General features: G+C 38.7%; 2 protein-coding genes across 2 annotated transcripts; one reads left to right on the top strand and one right to left on the bottom strand.

Moving 5' to 3' along the window:
* Positions 1-264: 264 nt before the first annotated feature.
* On the top strand, positions 265-15,458 carry LOC109042294 (uncharacterized). Its single transcript, XM_019058955.2, has 8 exons — positions 265-527; positions 2,271-2,426; positions 4,773-4,928; positions 6,556-6,893; positions 7,813-7,955; positions 8,556-8,737; positions 9,870-10,150; positions 11,063-15,458. The coding sequence occupies exons 2-8, from the start codon at positions 2,292-2,294 to the stop codon at positions 11,742-11,744; spliced, it is 1,917 nt and encodes a 638-aa protein (XP_018914500.2). The 5' UTR covers positions 265-527; positions 2,271-2,291; the 3' UTR covers positions 11,745-15,458.
* A 339-nt stretch (positions 15,459-15,797) lies between these two features.
* On the bottom strand, positions 15,798-18,316 carry LOC140225765 (uncharacterized; the record flags this gene model as incomplete). The annotated part of the gene is given in 1 exon segment (XM_072305661.1): positions 15,798-18,316. A coding segment is annotated over 1 exon segment (2,519 nt), but the record flags the coding sequence as incomplete, so codon positions are not given.
* Between the last annotated feature and the right edge of the window lie 2,082 nt (positions 18,317-20,398).

The following is a 20,398-nucleotide window of genomic DNA, read 5'->3' as shown; positions in this document are numbered from 1 at the left end:
AATCAAGAAATCCCCAACTAAAAGAATCGAAAAATTCAAGAAAAATATTTTTCATCGCAGTTTTATCTATTAAATTTTATTCCTCATAGTTCAACATTCTCTAACCTTGTGATCATTAAAATGCTAATGAGAATGATTAATGATTAACGGAAATTTCAAATTTCTCATTCCTCGCTCTCTTGTTTCCCTACTTCTTCCCTACTCTATACCCTTTTTCCCTATTTCATTACCCTTTTTCCCTTTTTCCCTTTTACCCTCCCCACACGGCGAGCGCGGCGGCGAGTCGTGCAGTACTGCAGTTGCTAGCTGTGTCACGATTTTGGAAATTTTGACCCCTCACTCTCTGTCAATAGGCGATTTCTCACCGGAATTCCTGGAAAGAACAGTTAATGGCCAACCGTCATCCCCTTTGACTTTATCTTCGCACTTTACGCGTGCCGCTGCCTGCACATTGCACTTACGTTCCTGGTAGTTCCTGGCATGGCTTTTCCTTCCAAATCTCGCAGGGATTCTAGTCACTTCAACTTGTAAGTTTAGTTACTTTATCAGACTCATCATATTAAGTATTCTAGAAATTCAGAATCTCCCACCCTGAATGGCTTCATCCCTTACCTCCTTTTCTCCGAATCCTGAGTACATATTTATTTCGAGTATGAAGTACTGACTCAACCACACGAGTAAAGCTCATGGATGAGCTTAGTTGTTTGAGAAACGATACTTTTTAGTATGTAAATAATTAAGAAATTAGTAAAGAATTGAATTGAATTGATATTTTCACCTCTTCAATCTGCAACTTTGCTCACCGCATGACACGTGACTCATGTGAGAGACACTCGGATCGTATATTTCCCACTGGTGTTTTGCGGAGGCAGACTCCTTTGTTTTTGCATTCTCTCTGATTTATCCCTTCTTCAACAGTCTCACTTTTTAAAATTCCTTCTCATAAATTCATAATTCCTCCTCTATTCCTTCGGCATAAAATCGTTTGCGTTACAGGTAACTGAGGGTGCTAGGGAAACCCCCTGCCCAGCGCTCACCGCACAGTCTTTAATTCTATTGGTTTAGAAGGCAGCAAACATTTTCAAGTTAATTTTGTAGCAATAAGTTTTTGACCACTGTTGAAGCCTAGGGTGAATTATCTTCAAATCCCCATGATTGGTATTTGCAAGTTTTGCCTTGTAAGTAAACTGAAGAACTGAGCCTGAACAGTCGGCCTCCTGTGGTATAGTGGTTGTAGCCCTGGCCCCATTACTAATAGGTCCCGGATTCGATTCCCGGCCAGGTGACCTCAGTTCAATGGTCTTAGGCAATGGTCACCTGGGGCCAGGGTAAATAGCGTGGGATTAGTAGGCTACTTGAAATTGGTGGGGGAAAAAAAAGATAATTCAAATCCGTTTATTTCACTTCAAATACAAATTTCACAGCCAACTTTAACAAAGATTACAAAATACAAAAATGATTTTATCCCGCCACACTTTAAGTAAGACTTGTGGTGGGTGGTGCAACCAAGGAAAACCAACAAAAACTAAGTAACAACCATAATTACAGACTCGATTTCAAAATTTTTAACAGATATAAATGATAAAAGTTTAACGAATTCAAATAATAATTAATCTAAGCAGCAATTATAATAATTTAAAGTAGCAATAGTAAAAACAAAAGGTGTAACAGAAATTTAGGTAGATAATTTAGAAAAATTTACAATTTGAAAAAGTGTGATTTTTAAAAAAAATGGTAAAATATGGTAACCCGAAAAAGACAGAGGAAATATCTACATTCGAATTTCATAAGCATCATCCCTGCACCGACTAGAACAATTTTTTTTTTTTAAATTTGTGTTTGCATTCCTACTTTTACTTACTTAGTTGCGTTTGAAATAGGCAACATGTAGGTAAGGAGTGACTCAGTAGTAGTGAACTCGGTTTCGTTAGTATTTTTCTTCTATTCTAATTTTATTTCTTTCTCATCATCACACTGAGAGGAGTTTCAACACGCCACCAAGAATGTTGGATTTCCCTGACCACTGATGGAGCCTAGGACAGGCTCAAGAGGAGAGGATTGGTTTAAGTACTTCAGATTATTAGTTATTACTTGGCCAAACATCAACCGTACCACAAGATTTTATATCGCTTGGACAGACCAGAAAGAGGCCTTCTCAACTCTGGTATATGAACGCCAGTTTTGAAATAATTTTCACTGTTCTGTTCTTCTTTCGTTTATGTGTTTGCCCATCAACAATTCAACTAAAACCCCTCCTCTCATGCTTACAGGTCTCTATCTCAAGCAGTAACATGAGCGCAACCCAGCCCAAGCTTGAAGATCTTTGCCGTTTTTGCGCCAAATTCTCTGATACAGCGATGCCCATTTTCAATGCTGACGGTAATGAAGAAATTTTGGGAATGATTAGAAGATTAGTTCCTTTTGAAGTAAGTTAACTTTATCCCTCATTACATCACCTTTTGCCTTCCCTTCTTGAATAGACCCGTCTTGATGCAGCAAGCGCCTTCGTACACAGCGTAAAAATAATACTGCCTAGTCGTAGAAACCATGAATGTCGATTGCAGTGTTTCAAAATTCATGCATCTCTTATATTTACTCTCTAATAAACAAGCAGCCTTATTACTTAAAAGTTTTATTCAGTGGCGTTCGGTCCAGGTAAGAGAGGCAAGCACAGCTTGCACTAAGATTTCTGAAGAGAGAGGAAACTTATACCCTCAAGCACGTTCTAAATTTTAGCTAAATATTATTGATAAGTGGTTTTAAGTAAGTAAATTGTGGTATCAATAGAAGGGAAGGGATAAAAATACGCATAGAACCACAGAAGAAGGAAAGGAGCAGAGCTAATGGAGGTGACTAAGAGCGCTGCGCAGCTAGGATACAGCATGGGCCAACTCATTCTCTTGAGAATTACTTGCGATGGGCTAAACAGAAAGCCAGTGCTTGGCCGGAAAATCAAGAGGGTGCGGTAAGCGGTATATTCCAGGATTCCTGGCAGTCTGGAGAGTCAGGGTATTTGTAGCAACCGGGATAAGTCAGGAAATATCTGACAAATTTTTGTTCAGTGGTCATGGAATCCGAAAATTTTAGAGTCAGGAAAAAGCAAAAAAAGTCAGGGAATTTGGAGATGAAGAAATGACGGCAACGCTGATATTCTAAGTCAGAGTGATTTGATGCTTGATCACGGCTCGCTTGTCGCTTCTCTTGGCTCTTTCCTGCAGTGTAAGCTGCTCTCTTGTTCTCTCTTGCTGTTGAGGTTGAGATTGCTCCCTCCAATTCATAGTAAGTCCTCCATTTGGATCTACTTGGTGATGAATGCAACAGTCACAATCCTGTTTTAAATGCAGGAACATGGTTTTTTTTCTCTTTTTTTTTCTTTTTTTTTTTCCGCAAACTTATTAGATTAAAGAAAATATTAATGCCTTAGAAGTGGGACTAGAAACACCTTGATTAATTGAATAAATGGGGAGGTAAGAGCAACGAGCAGTCCTTCAATGTTTACCAATATCAGAAACAAGTTCAGACAAGTAAAGTAATCAGTGTAAGATCAAGGAATGAGACCACTCTTTTTCACAATATCAGAAACAAGTTCAGACAAGTAAAGTAATTGGTGTAAGATCAAGGAATGAGACCACTCTTTTTCAAGGCGGTTCCATCAGTTTTTATCAGTAAATGGGGGTTAAAAGGGGGTTGCAGAGAATCGAAATTTTCAAAATACTCCAGGAAGTCTCCCTCAGTACAAGAAGGGAGTCACGTTGTACCTCTCTTTTGGTACAAGCTTGCCCTATCACTGAACCCACCGCTAGATACTGGTTTTATAGGATGCTTTTAAAAGTTTACTGAACTGCAACTAAAAACCCAAATAAGCCAAGTACGTGTAGCTATGGTGTCATTGCCTCGACCGGGCTGTGCTGTGTTGCCAATTGTAGGAGGATAGGTTACTTGCCTGGATGTGGCTACCGCCACTCATGATATTCTACAAAAAAGAAGAGAAATTTGGGTACTTAATTTCTAAGAAAATTTGCTAACCACATAGTGAGCATAGGCCGCGCCAATTGATTCTTAATGTTGATTTTTTTTTTTAGATTTTTATATGTCTATTCCGAAAATTACCTCTTGTTTTTCCTGACAATATTAAATTTTCCTGAAGAAATCTGGATATGTTTTGGAAAATTGGTAGATAATAGAGGACAATCAAGATCGTTTTCAGATTCTGCAGTCATAATTACCTGTGAAAACATGCATGACAAACCTATCAATTTTTCACAGTGTTTCTGAGAGCAAAGTTTTTCCGGTGAAATGACTGCACCTGCCTTTATACCACCTTTGTACAGTAGATGAAATACCAAGAAGAAGAAGCCAGTCTTGTACTGATCTACTGGTACTCATCAGAGCTCAGAATTTTCCACTTCAAGTAATTGAAATTTTTTTCCTTGTTTTCCCTGCATAATAGTGTGGACCCAGCACTATTTCAGGGTGTCTTGCATCAGGATTTGAGGAAAAATCGGTGGTAAAATCAGGAGTTGAAAAAAGTCAGCTGTCCGATCTGATTTTTTTCATACTTTCGCATACTTACGCTTATGCAGAAATTTTTCTCAGCAAAAAATCAAGATTTAGACAAATTATGAAATCAGGATTTAGCAATCAAAAATTAGGATTTCTTAAAATGGAAAAAAAACTAGACACCCTGTATTTTACCACCTTGTTAAATATACCTGAAGATAACAAAGGCTTATGAAAGCACCATCAATAATGTTTTTTCTTTAATTTTACAGATATATTCTTGTGATGGATTACCTCAAAAAAGTTGTGAAACATGTCTAGTGCACCTGAAATCATTCAAGCAGTTTTTAGACGCCTGCATTCAAGCAAACGAGAAACTCAGAAACCTCAGCTTTCTGCTGTCTGATGAAGGCTGTAATTCTGATGAGGTGAGCACTGAGCACCTACCAATCCTATTTAATTGCATTCAATGATATTTTCTTATTTTCTTTATATATATCGTGTCAAGTTCCAAGTAAAGAGGTTATCCCATTTTCCAGGTTTGCAGTCCAAGGTTTGCAGTTGTTTACTTTCCATTAGCAAGTGACTGTCATAAAGTTGTCTAATAGCCTTCGAGGATTAACTGTGGGCAATGTCATCGCTGTGCGTAAAAATGGGTCTACTGAGGAAGACAATTGAAAGTAAACAACTGCCAACTTATCAGGCAGGAATTCCAGGGTTGCCAGTCAGAGAATTTTAAATATTTAGGGAAAACTTAGAACTGTTCTGGCAAATGACAAAAGTGTTGGCGAAAAATCACTAAGTCGCCTTAATACATTCTAGAAAGGGGTTTGACGTTTCGAACAATAAAGTTTGCCTACAAACTATTTTCAATTATGTCTTTTTAACCATCTGGCATATCTTCAATTGCCAGGGAATTTTACTAATATATGTCAGGGAATCTCATTTTCTAAATTCTGTGGCAATTCAGTGGTTCTAGAAAAATTACTATTTTGCACACTTTAACCATTCAAAAATTGTCCAAAAACTAGGCTCACTAACTGCTCCGCACTATCAATCCTTTGAAAATAAAACAATGTTTTTTTCTTTTTTTGGAAATGTATATTCTTCATTTCATCAGAAGTGAATTCTGGACCGAAATGAACAATGCAATTGCTTTTGTGTTGCATCTAAGTAATAATTGAAATATCTGATTTTATCTCAGAAAGAAATTATGATTTCGTCAACCAGTCAAGTTATATATGTGGCCATCTGTGAGAAGGAGGCAAAGTGCATCCTACATTTTTGGCAACTGGGTCAAAAATTTTGTATTTAGTTTCCGATGGAATGGTTTTTCTCCAAGTTGCAAGCAATTAAGTTTTTTGTTTTTTTTTGTTTGTTTTTTTTTTTTTTTTTTTTAAGGAAGGAGGGTGGAAAGCGCATTTTTGGCCCTAAAAGTTGGAGCCCAAGAATGACTGTTTCAATTAGTTTTAAATGGTTCTTATCCTCAAACTGTGTTTTTTAAACTGCTCAAAAGCTATAATCAAGTCCTTGCACCTTGCTTGTAATTGTACGCACCTCCAGAGTGGGACAGAGGATTAGCATTCCTCAGTTTAGCATTGGAAGTAGGTGCAAGAATCAAGAGGGTGGATTTTCAGTTGCACTCTATGAGTGGGTAAATTTAGTTGGTGTAGACTCTTTGAGGTCTTGTACAACTTTGAGGTGGAGTACAATTTTTGGAATTTTGGGCATTTTTCTGTCCAAAATAATGGCAAAATACTCCTATATGCCCTAGTACCATTATCTTTAATTTTACATTGCGTTTTTCTGGTTTATGGCCCCTTTTCCCATAGATGGTCCTTCATACATAAAGAAAAAAATCTGGGAACTTAAAAACATGAGTAGCGATCTGTCTGCTCTGTAAGCTTTTTTAGCAGTATTTATGCGTCAAGTATTTTGCTCATTGAAGATAGTTTCCCCAAAATTTTTTCTCTCTACTTGGCAAGAAAAGCTTATCAGAAATCTCTCAAAAACAATTTAAAAACTATTTTTTAATTATTTCTTAAAATTTTTTAGCCATCTCTCACGGATAGTTTTGGCCTTGGAGCAGCAGGAGAATCCCCAAAATCTGTAGCTATTCCAGCAGAAGAAGCACACTTTAAAAATGAAGCAAGATCAGAAGAGTCGATCAAAGTACATCAAAATAGTCGAGATGAAACAGTCCATCATGATTCTGACTCGCAACTTCATTCGGCCCTAGAAGCTCAACCCTCTGCTGCATCTCTTCTGTGTGACATTTGTGGCAAAGTTTTTGAGCGGGCCAACAATCTAAGGGTACACAAAGCAACACATCTTGAAGATGCCTTGAAGAAAAAGCATGTTTGTTCTACATGCGGAAAACGTTTTTTCTCTAGGTATGTGTCTAACAGAGTATTTGCACCGAAGTCTTGCAGTCAAAACATGTTTTTGATAAATAAATAAAAAGAAATTTAAAAAAAAAAAAAAATGGATTCGTTCAAGAATAATATTGTAGCTTGTATAATATTTAAGCGGGAAAAAAATTTCATTGCTGTCAGTTGAAATGCACCAAAGTCATGCAATTTTTAAGGCTTTCATTGTGAAAGAGGCATTTCCTTTGTCAATCTTCTGCTGGGATTCACCAAGCAAGTTGAAAGTGAAAAGTCCGAAGTTTAAAGCCACCTCATTTTTGGGAACTCTCAAATTCCCTCATCTTTTTTTGTTACAAGTCCTTGTAAATAAACTATTGTATAGAGCAATTCAGACTTCAGAGTAGGTGTTTGTACCTTGTGAAATTGAAGGAACATCACAGAATTTCACAGATCCGAAGTTATTGAGGCTTATTAACAACTTCCGCGCATCGCCACCAAAATCGCCTTCTCTCCGTGAGGTGAAAATTGAGGTGTTCCTATTTAGGTGAAAATTGTAACTTTTTCTGATCTGAATTTTCCTCTCGAAAATTCAAGGTTGCAGTGCAGTATTGAAGTAGTGTGCAGTCCTGTCAGTGATGGGTTTTTTTCCAGTCGCGAGAAGGCAACTATGACCAGCACTGAGATCATATCTGCGACGTTTCTATTTTATGCCCATCTCTTGGCTCTACATCTTGCTGATCGCTTCCAACTGTTAATTTATCAGTTTACTACTGCTCAACTCCAAGCCTTGATACATACAGTATGTTTAGCTTAAGAGGCTGGAGACGAATCACAAACAGTGTAACATCAAGAAAAGGAGTATGATGTTGGCCAGGGCAATTAACTTGCTTAATTATGCATCTTTGTCACTAACTGGTTTCAAACTGTCTCATTTTTCTTCTAGATTTCAGCTGACAGAACACCAAAACGTTCATCTGGGTCTGAAACCTCACCAATGTGATCTGTGCGACAAAAAGTTTCATAAAAGAATTTTGTTACGTCAGCACAAACTAATACACCTCCCAGAGTCAGATCTTTTTGAGTGCTGTAAGTATTTTTCTATTTCAACTTGGCCTTCTGAAAATGGATAAAAACCCTTAATCAATCTCAATTCATTCCATCTGTGAAATTTACATTTCGTTGATTAAGCTGACATAGTGACATGAGTTCAAACAATTGTATTCCTTATCTTATTCTTGAGACCTGATGAAACATGTCCATGCTTGTCCTACTTTCTGATTGAAAGTAACCAAAAGATGTTAGAAGCACCTTTCTAATTTCGACCTAGTGTGGAAGAACAAGAACAGGAATTCGAAATAATAAAAAAACATGCCCAATATTCAGAAGACTAAATTGTAGCCATGCAGTTCCCTGTCCTTCAAACAATTCTCACTTCAAGTAACTAATCCTAGCTGCAAGAGCATAGCTCCATCGAAAATTGCAAAATTAACTCAAAACAATTTTATTTTTATGAGGGTATGAGTAAGTATGTGATTTCTCCCCAAAATTGTGCCGATCTTCTTGTGCATTTGGACAGAAAATCAGTGACATTTTTTATTAAAAATGCTCAACAGATTTTCAGCAAAAGTACATAGCGCCTATTGAAAAATTAAACGGCCGATTATCCCTCCAATACTTATTTTTCAGGTAAATGTGGTTTGAAGTTCAACCGTAAAAGTAATCTCAAAGCCCATGAGCGGACCCATAGCAGCACCCGCAGTTTTGCGTGCCGTGTTTGCTCCCTAACCTTTGGAGAGATGCGATCGTTATTATCACACAGGAGACTAGAACATATGAAAAAGACCGAAGAATCTGTCGTTGTCAGTATGGTATGTACCACTGGTTATCCTTGGTTTTTCATTCTACTGTCATGTTGAAGTATCAGTCATCTGGGATATCGATGGCAAAAATGCGAAACCATGTATCTCTGCTTGCAACGGTGCAGACTATCTGTCATACTTGATTTTGCTCCGGAAAATTAGTCAACGTATTATCCTGAAAATTTTTTTGATTTTTCTTCTTGGTTAGGAGAATATTCTTCATAGATTTCAAGCCATTTGGTTGTCCTATTTCTCTTAGAAAAACTAAAAAAAACCAAAACAAGATAGACATTTTGAAAAACTCCGCAATGAAGCTTGGTGGTTCGACACTTGGGCCATCGACATTTTTAATCATGAATGAAAATAAATTGAGCCGTCAAGAATGAGCAGAACAATTTGAACGGGTAATCAAGCTTGCTAGTCACACCTAAAATTCCTATCAGCATTCATGATGGAGCTATCCGATCAGATAAGGCAGTAATGTAAGAGACAGAGTGAAAAGTCAGTGAAAACCTGGAGATGTTAGGAAATTTTGCCTGACCCTGAAAAGTCTGGAAATATTGCTGCAGAGCTTTGATATCTTTTTTCCGGACAAAAAATTTCAATATTCTCTACCCCCACACAATCTATTGACAAAACTAAAAACTTTTGCCCTCTAGTTCTCAAGTGTAAAATTCAATCAATTCCAAGAGCCTTGGTTCTGTTTTTTTGAAAAGGATGTTCATGAGATATTATATCCAAAAAAAGAAAGAAAAAGGACGAAAAACCAACCACACGATTAACATTGAAAAATTTTGAGTATTTCATGTTTCAAAACCCTAAAAAATAATTAAGAAATCAGATGATTTTGAAACTTAAGAAAACCTGTCACCCTTGAGAATTATTATTAAGAAAATCAGCATCGCTTTGTGAACAGTATGAATCATATCCAATCTTTTATTTTAGGCGAAACTTCAATAGTAAAAGTAATACTTCCTTTGTGAATAGCAACAAGATAAATATATTTTTAGGTCTTGACGGTATTAATTTTATTTTATCTTATTTTATTTATTTATTATTATTTTTTTTTTTACTGACATGATTACAAAATTGTTAAAAATAGTGAATTTAGAGTTTTCACCAAATCTTTTAATTTTTCCAGGAGCATTGTTGTATGATTTGTGACACATACTTTGAAAATGCTGACTCACTAAGTCAACACATGAAAACTCACAAGCAGAAAGAAAACAAACAGGCCCAGTGCAAAATATGCAGACAAGTGGTTAACACAAAAGCCCTGAAATACCATGAAATGTCAAAACACTCAAATAAAAGGCCTTTTCAATGTTCATATTGCTCAGAAGAATCCAAAGAAGTCGGATTCATGTCATTTGGTCTGCTTAAAAACCATGAGAGACTTCACACAGGACAGCGACCTTTTAAGTAAGTAAACTAAAACTCGTTGATCTCATATTTGCCACCAGTAGCATTCAATTTGTTAGGTAACAAGCATGGATGCATGAAGTATCATTCGACTGATACTTCGAAAATTCAGCTTGGCAACGAAAATTGGTGAGTTTTAGAGTGTTTTGTTGATTCAATTATATATAACGTTTCAATCCAAGAGAAACTTCGAGTTTTTATCAGCATATGTAAAAAATCTTCAGTCACTACGTGTCCTACCTCGTAAGTCGGTTTGCGGAGAGAATGGTGCAAAATAAAGTAAGTGAAAAATAAACAAGCTTAAAGTAAAATAAAATTACGGGCTGTATTCAGGATGCGATCCTAGGACCTCCCGTCTGCGAGGCGAGCGCGCTACCGTTTGGACATGCGGTACTGATAAGGATGGAGAGCCTCTGTCACCTACGTTTACCTTGTGTCGCTAGCGCACGCGTTTTTCTGCATCTTTAGCCCTTTTTTTGAGGGCTTTCCTGACCCCATTCGAAAAAACGAAAAAATACGGCATCCCTAAAATCATCTCTAGTATCTTCATGCGAAATTTCAACTCGAAATTCTGGTTACACTTGGGAAGCTCCCCTTGTGAGCCGGAATTTGTAGTTCTGAATTGCATGATGTAGTCCACTTCGTTTATCTCTCTTATTTTTGTTTTTTCTCATTCTGAGGGAAAAATTTGCCTTAAGTGCCACCCAACAGGAGAAGTGCTGAAGCACCACCCCATGAAGGGTGTCCCATCAAGTATTGGTATGGCAGTCATAGTTGGTAAAAAGAATAGTGGGAAAAATACACTTCAAAATTCCTCTGCTTATTTAATTATAGGACCTGTGAAAACTGTAGGACCTGTTTTGTCTTGTCTAATGGGTAGTGAAAGAAGTAACAATAAATTCTCATTTTCAGGTGTGACTCTTGTGAAAAATCATTTCGTAGTCGGAAAAGTCTTCGTCAGCACAAGTTGAAACACTCAAACCTTCGAAATTACGAATGCAACTTTTGTACCAAACGGTTCAAAACCAAGGGTACCCTTAAAGTTCACTTGAAAATCCACACAGGAGAGAAACCCTATGTATGTGACCTGTGCGGTCACTCGTTTATCCAAAAAAGTGATATGATGAAGCATCAAAGGAGGCATTCAAACCATAACTTAGATGGCAAGGTAGAACTCGAACCTACCACTTCCTATCTACTCTCCAAAGAACACAATCCTGCAGTCAAAACAGTCGATGTTGCTGCTGTGGTATTGCCAGAGCATGTTCAAAAGATGCTGAATTTGACTAACACTTCAATATTTCCGGGTAACTTCATTTTAGCAGACCAGCATTTTACAGGTCATTTTCCGGCTGAGTCCAACGTCATCAATTCTCAACAGAATGAAATCAAGATGAACAACAGTAGTGAAGGTAGGCTCGTGACCAGTGCAGATGGTCAAGATGGCCCTTGCATCAGAGAAAATTTCAACGGTAATGCATTGAGTTCTCTCACTGCACCGTCGCTAATGACAGATGATAGTGATATTGTAATTACGAACTTATCCCTCAGTCTTTCGGGATCTTTAAATTCTAGCAGTGAAGCACCAAGCTGATCGGTGTGTGGCTTGTAACAATCTGCTTGGAGACAAGGACACGGAAAATTTTCCAGAAATGATAGATTGCACCTGAGCATCCCGTATGCGTGGATGGTGCAAATCAGAGGATGCTTATTTTTGTAAGTTATTTTTTGCAGACAGTAATTGTGTTTCAAAGTTTCATGAATTATTCATGAAATTAAAGTTTCGACATTTCTGCTGTTGTGGCCCCTGTCAACCAAAGCATCGATCCCGGTTGCTGTGGTGTTCCCAGTTATGTTCCTCTTAATCTGCCCTTCATCACCCTTGGGTGTGAAATTGTGTTGGGGAACTTACGATGTTGCGGGGTATCGCGTGGCGGGGGTGGAGGAAGCTTTTTAAAGAATTTTGTCATTACATTACACCCAAGTAGTGGCTGTGAAATCCCAGGGCCAATGAGGCTTCCTGTGGGTGGGGGGTGGCCCACTTTGAGGCTGGCGCAGTTCACTTATCAGAGCAATCAGTTCTAAAATTCTAAGTATAGTTTAAGTGAATATTCTCCGCTAAGATTACAGACACACTTTTCGCTGTCACATTCACTGAATCAACGATTACGAGGATCTGACCGTGTCGACCTCCCGATTCAAAATATCATCAATATATATATACGCACCATCCTTGTTGTTCATCCATTATTCTGGATGGTGTATTGGAATTGTGTTGTTCTTATATTTTTGATTGCGAAGATTGGTGGTCGAAAACAAAAGGTGTAGGTTCAGATCGAGCTTCAATGTTTCCTATATTATCAGCAATGTTCTACACTGAAGGAGGAGTAGAATCACCTATGTTATTAATTAAAATTGCGAGAGGAATTTTCATCATCTGAGTCCTCATCACTAATGTCAGCTGTTCCATTTCGACATGTCCCTCATTGCTCTCAATTTGTGTCACTATTTCCGCGATTTGAGAGTCACTCAACACGTTAGTCTTAGTAAAATCGATGAAGCGTCAAGGCACGAATTCACTGTAGAACTTTCAACGAGATTTTTTATGTACTAAGCACAATTGAATGCAAAATATCACGAGGTAAACATTGGCACATACGCGAAATGGCTGTCTGTTCTCACTAACCTCTAACCGGTATTCCCCATACTTTTCATATGTTATTTGTAAAGGCAGATTTTGGCGTACTCCGTACTCAATCGAAATTGGCCTTAATTTGTAGTTCATATCCTCCTGGATGGATATCACTCATCACAGATAACATGGAGCTCATTGTGGCACTAGAGCGTAAAAACTAAGTCACTATCCGAAAACAAGAATACTCGGGCGTGATAATGAAAGGGTTAACTCCGAAAGGAATTATGTCGTATGAATTTGTCAGCCGGCGTCTCTTTGTGTAAATGACTTCGTAATTTTCTGTTAAGGTTAAGAAACTACATTCTAGCCGGGGTACGTGCTATTTTGTCCGGAATATGACCAGCTAAGGGGTCGGCTGATTCTAGGACGGCTTTTTCAGGGAATCAAAGTTCACAGTTTTGCAAGCTCCATGGATTAGAGTGAACCCTCTTACTTTGCAAACCGTAGTAACATCATTTGGGTCACCACCGATGGCAACTTTATATGCATAACTTTTCGGGCCGCACCGACTAATTCCGTTGTGTATGACCCCTCTCCGTAACTTAAGCATTCGTCGGTTAACCCGCCGAGTCAATCATTCGTAGGTAAAGGCTTAATATTTGCAGGGCAGCGGTATATTATTGTGTCCGTAGCTACGTGATATGCCGTGGTCTGAACATCTATCAATTCATATAGTTTTATTCCAGCTTGGGCAGTCATAAGCGCTGCCAAGATTGCGTTGGTTATCATTTTTTTTTTTTAAATCTCTTGTAATTTTCCTCCAAAATTAGGCGATTTTATCCTCGGATCGGCGAAACACTCCGGCCCACTCTAAAGGCCCCTCCGGGGAATATGACGGAATCCAATCGCGTCATTATTCCCAAGAAATATTCGGCCTCCTCCTGCTGGTTCTCGACAACCGCCTTTGCAGCTCCCCTCGCGTTTTTTAATAGGAATAATGGCACCATTAGCAGCCAATGGATTCATCAAAATAACACCATTTAAAAATACTTGGAAACTTTGCCCGTCAAGTGCAGGATTTGTCACTTCGATCGCTCACAATTCGTGACTCAACAAACCTATTGCGCTGCCCCAGCTTACCACGGAAAGCGCTCAGCAAAATTTTACTCACAGACCTACGTGAAGGATTAGAATTTATTTTACTCTAGTAAAGTTTTATATTCTCTACCCCCTTGTAATCATCGAGGTAATTTTGTTATCAGTTTCAGTCTGGCACCAAGATGGCCATACTCCAGGAACTAATGGTAACGCTAGAAGATGAGACCAACGAAAACGATAACTCGCGTCGGAAAAACTGGTTTTAAAAGGAAAATAAAGGGACAGAATTTTAAAAAAAAAATAGGCCTACCTTACCAATTAAAAAAAAATGCAAATCAGGGCGAAAATTAATTACAACGTCAACCAAGAGAAGACGCTCAAACCAAACCTCCAGTTTATAAGTTTAAATCGCTCGTATAGCTTTCGTTGCTAATTCCAAGTTGCGGAAATGACGGTTAATATCACTCGCTTTCCGGGAACTTTTTAGTAGCCCATAAAGTAAGCCACACTGATCGTCACTTCGTCAAAAAAAATTTGACCATCGAACTATTCAATCGAACCGATAACGGTACGAATTTTGAGTGATTACACTGGCCCGTTCTCTTTTATAACGCCACTTCAATTAGTACTCACTCAGGTCACTCCCAACTGTCTGATTCAGTACGGAAGTTTCCCGTCGACCGCAACCAAAATTTTTGCTGTGATAACAATTGAGCAGATCACTGCGAAACTTACGACCTGTACGCAATTTGCATCTGATATCGGAGTTAAGGCGCTGCCTTGAGGAATTAATTTACAGCTGAACCTTTCTGTGCCCATTACCTTGGTTGCTGCTTTGGAACATTTCATCGGCGGGGGGTGAATGGATCAAACTCGTCCCAGTCCGAGACGTGGCGGTTCCACAGGGGCTCCGGAGGGGGGTGCCCGGGTCTTTTTCGCAGACTAGTCCAGGCAAGTTAGAGGTTTGCCCTACAATCAATGGAGATTTTGTACTGACACATTTTCCTTATGTATTTTGGGTCGCTGAATCCGAATCTGGATTTTGCGAACAAAAATTTTGCCCGGAACGTTGCCAAATTTACGAAAAACCGAAAAAAAACCGACTTTGACTCCGTTTTTTGGAAATATCTCGGGTTTTTTTTCAATTTTTTCATGAAACGAGTTATTTTATAAAATATAGCTGATAAAATTCCCTACATATTGAAAAAAAAAAAGTTACTTTCATGAATTTTTGACCCTTTTATAGCGTTGCAAAATTTCGGTAAAAATTCAGGAATTTCGTTTTTTTTCGGTTTTTCGTAAAAAAAATGCTTAAAACGTCATTTTAGAGGCCAACAATATCTGTCCAAACGAAAGTAGACACAAAATGCTACAAAATAGGCTCTACTCCTTTTCCCTAGCGCGAAGTGCAACGTTGCCAAGCGGCGTCCGAAAATGCTGTCTGACGCGTCAAATCGGCGGTGCGGCAACGTCGCATTTCGCGCCACCCCTCCCCCCCTATTCATCGAGATTAGTCTCTTTTCTCGATTTAAGGCCTATTTCATCAATTATTTATCATTATTCATTTTATATTGATTATATTGAATTTTCCGGTGTTGTCAAATGTCACAGACTTAGTAATCACTTTACCGCATTTGGGCCATTAGAAACCATATTAAAGGCGCGGAAACGCTGTTACTAATATCTATAAAATTTGACATAATTTAATTAAATAAACTTAATAGTGTATTGTTAGGTTAGGTGGTGCTTATGATTCATATCCATGCGTAATCTCAATTTAAAAAAAAAACGCAATAGTTAAACTGTACCTGGCTTTCTATTGTTACAATTATTATTTATGTTCTATTTTACGTAACAACAAATAACACAAAAAAACAAGTAAGTAACAGAACCTATTTACATTATGACCATTTCTCATTCAAGTCGTGGCTTTTTTGAACGCGTTGATGGTCCAGGTTGGTCAATGTCTTCACTATCAAGGGTCAATGACCCCGGTTCACCGGCCCGTTTTTCACCCTCAGATTCCGAAATTGATACTGCGTCACTTTCTTCCTCAAAATCGGACGAAAGTCCGTAGTCCACGGCTTGATCTTGAACTTCCTCCGGGTCGTCAACGTTCTCTTCATCCAAAATAGCATCTACGGGCCTGTTGGTACATGCATTATCAGTAAAACAACTGGAGCAAATGATAGTGCAGGAAAGGCCACTTTTTCTGCAGCTGCAACTCGCGCGGCAGCCCTTCTTGCACTTGCATGAAATCTGATTTAGAATGGCATCAGGTGCAGGTTTTTGCGTCGAAGTCACCGGAACTAGCCCATTTTTGCTTATTTCCCAGCCCCACTCTGTTGGATTCTTATCAACGCCTAACCAACTTTGAACTTGGTAGTAAGTTCGCAGGGAATGTTGTTTAGCTGCTTCTTCGGTAGGCGGCAACGATGCCAAAGTGTGCTTATTTTTAAATGCTGTTTTTACGAAACATTTGTACCTATGAACATTCAGCGTCGTGGTTTCAGGTGTTTTACAGCCGTACAAGCACAGGAGAAACTTTTGACCCGCATCAGCAATTTCAGCGGCAGTTGAATTCGGTTTTTGAAAAACTTCAACACAAGGTAAAAGTTCCGGGTTATTTTTGAGCGTCTTTATGATTTTTGCTTTCCCTTGATTATACAGGTAGGAAGTTGTATCGCATCCGCTAAATGCGTGTAGGAATAACATGTTGTTAGCAACGACTTCGTCACCAAGACTGCCTCTGTTGTAAATTTTTTGGATGGTCTTCTTCCTACCGGGCTTCAAAAGGAAAACATTACCCATGTTCTTGGAGAGTGATGTTAAAATAACCACGAGATCAACGTCTTCGCCAACTATGATGGATGATGCAAAATTCGGTGCCGCCTCGATTGCTTTTCGAACTATTAAAGTGTCTGCGTCCTCTTTAGCTTGGAATACTTGGATATTTTCGGAAACGAAATGACGCGTCAGTATACCGATTAGGCGATTCTTGTTTTTGCTGTTTCCGAGGAATTTTTCCTGCGCAACGGGAGGCGTCATGTCTGCATCGAAAATGATGTTCACGGATGAATTTTTTTTCTCTCTTCTCGATCTTTCGGTGAACTTAGTACTTTGATCTGTAACATTTTCGGGGTAACCGTCAAAAACTACCGTGACACTCGACCCGTAATGGGATTTAACGTACGTAACGTAACTTACACAAATGTCACGAAAAGTGCCATTTCGTGGCCAAATCACGCGGTGCAACAAAAAACCACCGTCAATCGTGTAAATAACGGAGCTTTTATCAATGTCATCGGTTACTGGTTTGTACTGGTTGTAGAGTAAAGCTTTACTGCCTTTCCTCATTCCATCGTCCTTAAACAAGGAAAGAGGAAAAGGAGAAAGTTCAAAGCTTAAAAAATCTTCGAGCTCCTCGTCCGATTTCTTAGCAATGCAAATGCGTTGGAAAATCATGAGCGGCTCGACGGGAATGACGTCATCTTCTATAACAAGGGCGGATTTCAGGCAACTTAATGGTTTGCACCTGTCTTTTCGCAGGAATTTGATGGAGCCAAAATTTCCGCCCACAAGTTTTTTCAGTCCCGCCACCCCTAGTTTTTTGGCTTCATAGCAGTTGATACTGTCATCGGCTATCATGCCTGAATTGATGGAAGTAAGTTCTTTGTCATGGCGGAAAGGATTATGATGTTCAAACCAATCAAACATTTTCTTGGCATCTTTGTCGTCACGAGAGATTCGGGATGATCGCATTTGCACATGTTGCTCTGAAGTTTCAAAGGTTACGCCGCAAAAATCTTCGACACCATCGCAGACATTATGCAGTGACGTCATACCCAGGATCCACGTGGCAAGAACACTATCTTTAACGCCCCTTCCGTGTGTGAGCCCCCCTGAAACTTTCATTGTCTTCATTAATGACTGCTCTATAATCATATCAGACCAGGTTCCACTCCAGAATTTTGAAGTGCGCCTGATCGTAAAATAGCCAGCGGTTGTAAAAAGTTTGAACTCTGCGGGTGTCATCTTTTTCTCCAAATTTTTCATTTGTTGCAGGTATAAATGGCCAGATTTTGTGTACAGAAAATGCCCACTAGCAAAAAAATATGGCATCATGCGCTCAATTGTATCAAGGTGAAGTGCCCAGTTGCCACATCTCTCGGCTGTTATGAATTTCAGTAGAAGAGACACCATATCAAAATACTGAGCCCAAAGTTTCGCTGTTTTGCCGCGTTGCAAAATGTCTAAAAATTTCCCCTCAAATTTTTGAGAGAGTTCAATACAGGATTTCTCATTTTCTGAGTCCAGTATTATTGAGCGATCTAAGTTGAATATAAGTATTTCTAAGTCTGCAACGGCGTCTGATGAAAGTTCAATATTTTTAAAAATAAGTTTAGCTAGTGACAGGTAAGCCAACGTGTGTGGCTCTTAAAGCTCTGGCATAAGCGTGCCCTCCCATCATTTTTTCTATGGAATTGACAGCGTTTAGCAGTTTTTTTCAATCATAAAAATCGTCAAATCAACGGTATAACGGTGAATACCATCACTGGTTGATGAAATAGGCCTTAAATCGAGAAAAGAGACTAATCTCGATGAATGGGGGGGGAGGGGTGGCGCGAAATGCGACGTTGCCGCACCGCCGATTTGACGCGTCAGACATAGCATTTTCGGACGCCGCTTGGCAACGTTGCACTTCGCGCTAGGGAAAAGGAGTAGAGCCTATTTTGTAGCATTTTGTGTCTACTTTCGTTTGGACACATATTGTTGGCCTCTAAAATGACGTTTTAAGCATTTTTTTTACGAAAACCGAAAAAAAAAAACGAAATTCCTGAATTTTTACCGAAATTTTGCAACGCTATAAAAGGGTCAAAAAATTCATGAAAGTAACTTCTTTTTTTTTCAATATGTAGGGGAATTTTATCAGCTATATTTTACAAAATAACTCGTTTAATGAAAAAATTGAAAAAAACCCGAGATATTTCCAAAAAACGGAGTCAAAGTCGGTTTTTTTCGGTTTTTCGTAAATTTGGCAACGTTCCGGGCAAAATTTTTGTTCGCAAAATCCAGATTCGGATTCAGCGACCCAAAATACATAAGGAACAAGTGTCAGTACAATATCTCCATTGATTGTAGGGCAAACCCTATTTTACGTCTAACTTGCCTGGACTATTCTCCTCAATTTGTCGTTTCAGTGGTGGAGATGTCGATTAAAAATATTGCTAGTACTAGCACTGAAGTAATAGAACCAATTATAAGGTGGATCTCTTAAAAACCGTTAATTAAGCGCTGGTAATCGACTTAACTAAGGACAGCCCCTCATTGCGATTCCAAGCTCGAGGATCGTATTCGATATATCGCTGAGATAGTATCGATACCGATTGGTTCAACATTCAACTATCGCCTCCAAAGTCAATCGAGTAATCGGTGGGAACAGGTTTTCGTGATTGATTTTTGATTCTTATGAATACTTCATAGCAATGAAAAGTGAAATTGAGGACTTTTCGGGAAAAAGGCGTTATGGGACTTGCAATGCTGCTAAGAATGTGAAAATTTTTGAAAATTGCATTTTTGCATTTGAATTTTTTAGATGAAATTCATTCCTAGTTGACTCACTTCCTTACAAAAGTTATAGGAAAAACTCGGAGCAAATTCAGGGAAAAAATTTATGGCAGAACTGTTGGATAAGCTACGTACAACTACTTTTTTTTTTCTTCTAACAACGTTACACAATCTTCGCAGCATTGGAAGTCTCTACGCCCTTTTACCGAAACAATGGACCACTAGACAAGGTACGAATTTAAGCAATCTGATACGTGTTTTTAACCAGAATTTCACGTAGAACACGATTCACACTACGAAAATTACCGAAATCAACTTCTAACGAAGATATTAACGTTTTTATTTCGCACTGATTACGAGGAATTTGAACTGCCCGCTCGCAAGAAACTCAAAGCTCTACGTGAGTCAAATCGCGCACTACAACGGTTTCAGCAAGCTTCTCAATCGAGCAATGTTCATTTTCCACCATGTGTTGTTCAAAACTATTGGTAATTTGCTATAGCTGAGCCAAAGTGTCAAGATTGAAGTTGAAGATTTTTACATCGCAGAGACTGTCATGATAAACATTTAGCGCGCGATGTGAATCACGTAGAGCATTGAGTTTTCTTGAGCGGGTGGTTTGAATTCACGCATCAAGAATCATTAAATATCTCCGTCAGGAGTTGATTTGGTAATTTTCGTTGTGCGTATCGTGTTCTACGTGAAATTTTTGGTTGAGAAACATGTATCAGAATGCTAAAATTCGTACCTTGTCTAGTGGTCCATTACTCGATTGTCAGGAATTTCCTCTTTTCCACCTTTTCTGATTTTTTTTTTTTTTTTTACCTAAATCTTAAAATTTTTGTTTGAGACCACCATGTCGAATACGACCCATTCGGTTAATCAGCAAAGCGAGGCAGAGCATCGCTTAAATCTCGAGCTATCCCGACCAAATCAATAGATTCCGA

The sequence above is a fragment of the Bemisia tabaci genome, unplaced genomic scaffold (assembly GCF_918797505.1).
Source record: "Bemisia tabaci unplaced genomic scaffold, PGI_BMITA_v3".
In the NCBI taxonomy this organism is placed as follows: Eukaryota; Metazoa; Arthropoda; class Insecta; order Hemiptera; family Aleyrodidae; genus Bemisia; species Bemisia tabaci.
Note: the sequence above shows the minus strand (reverse complement) of the source record. Positions and strands in the feature narration are given on the sequence as shown.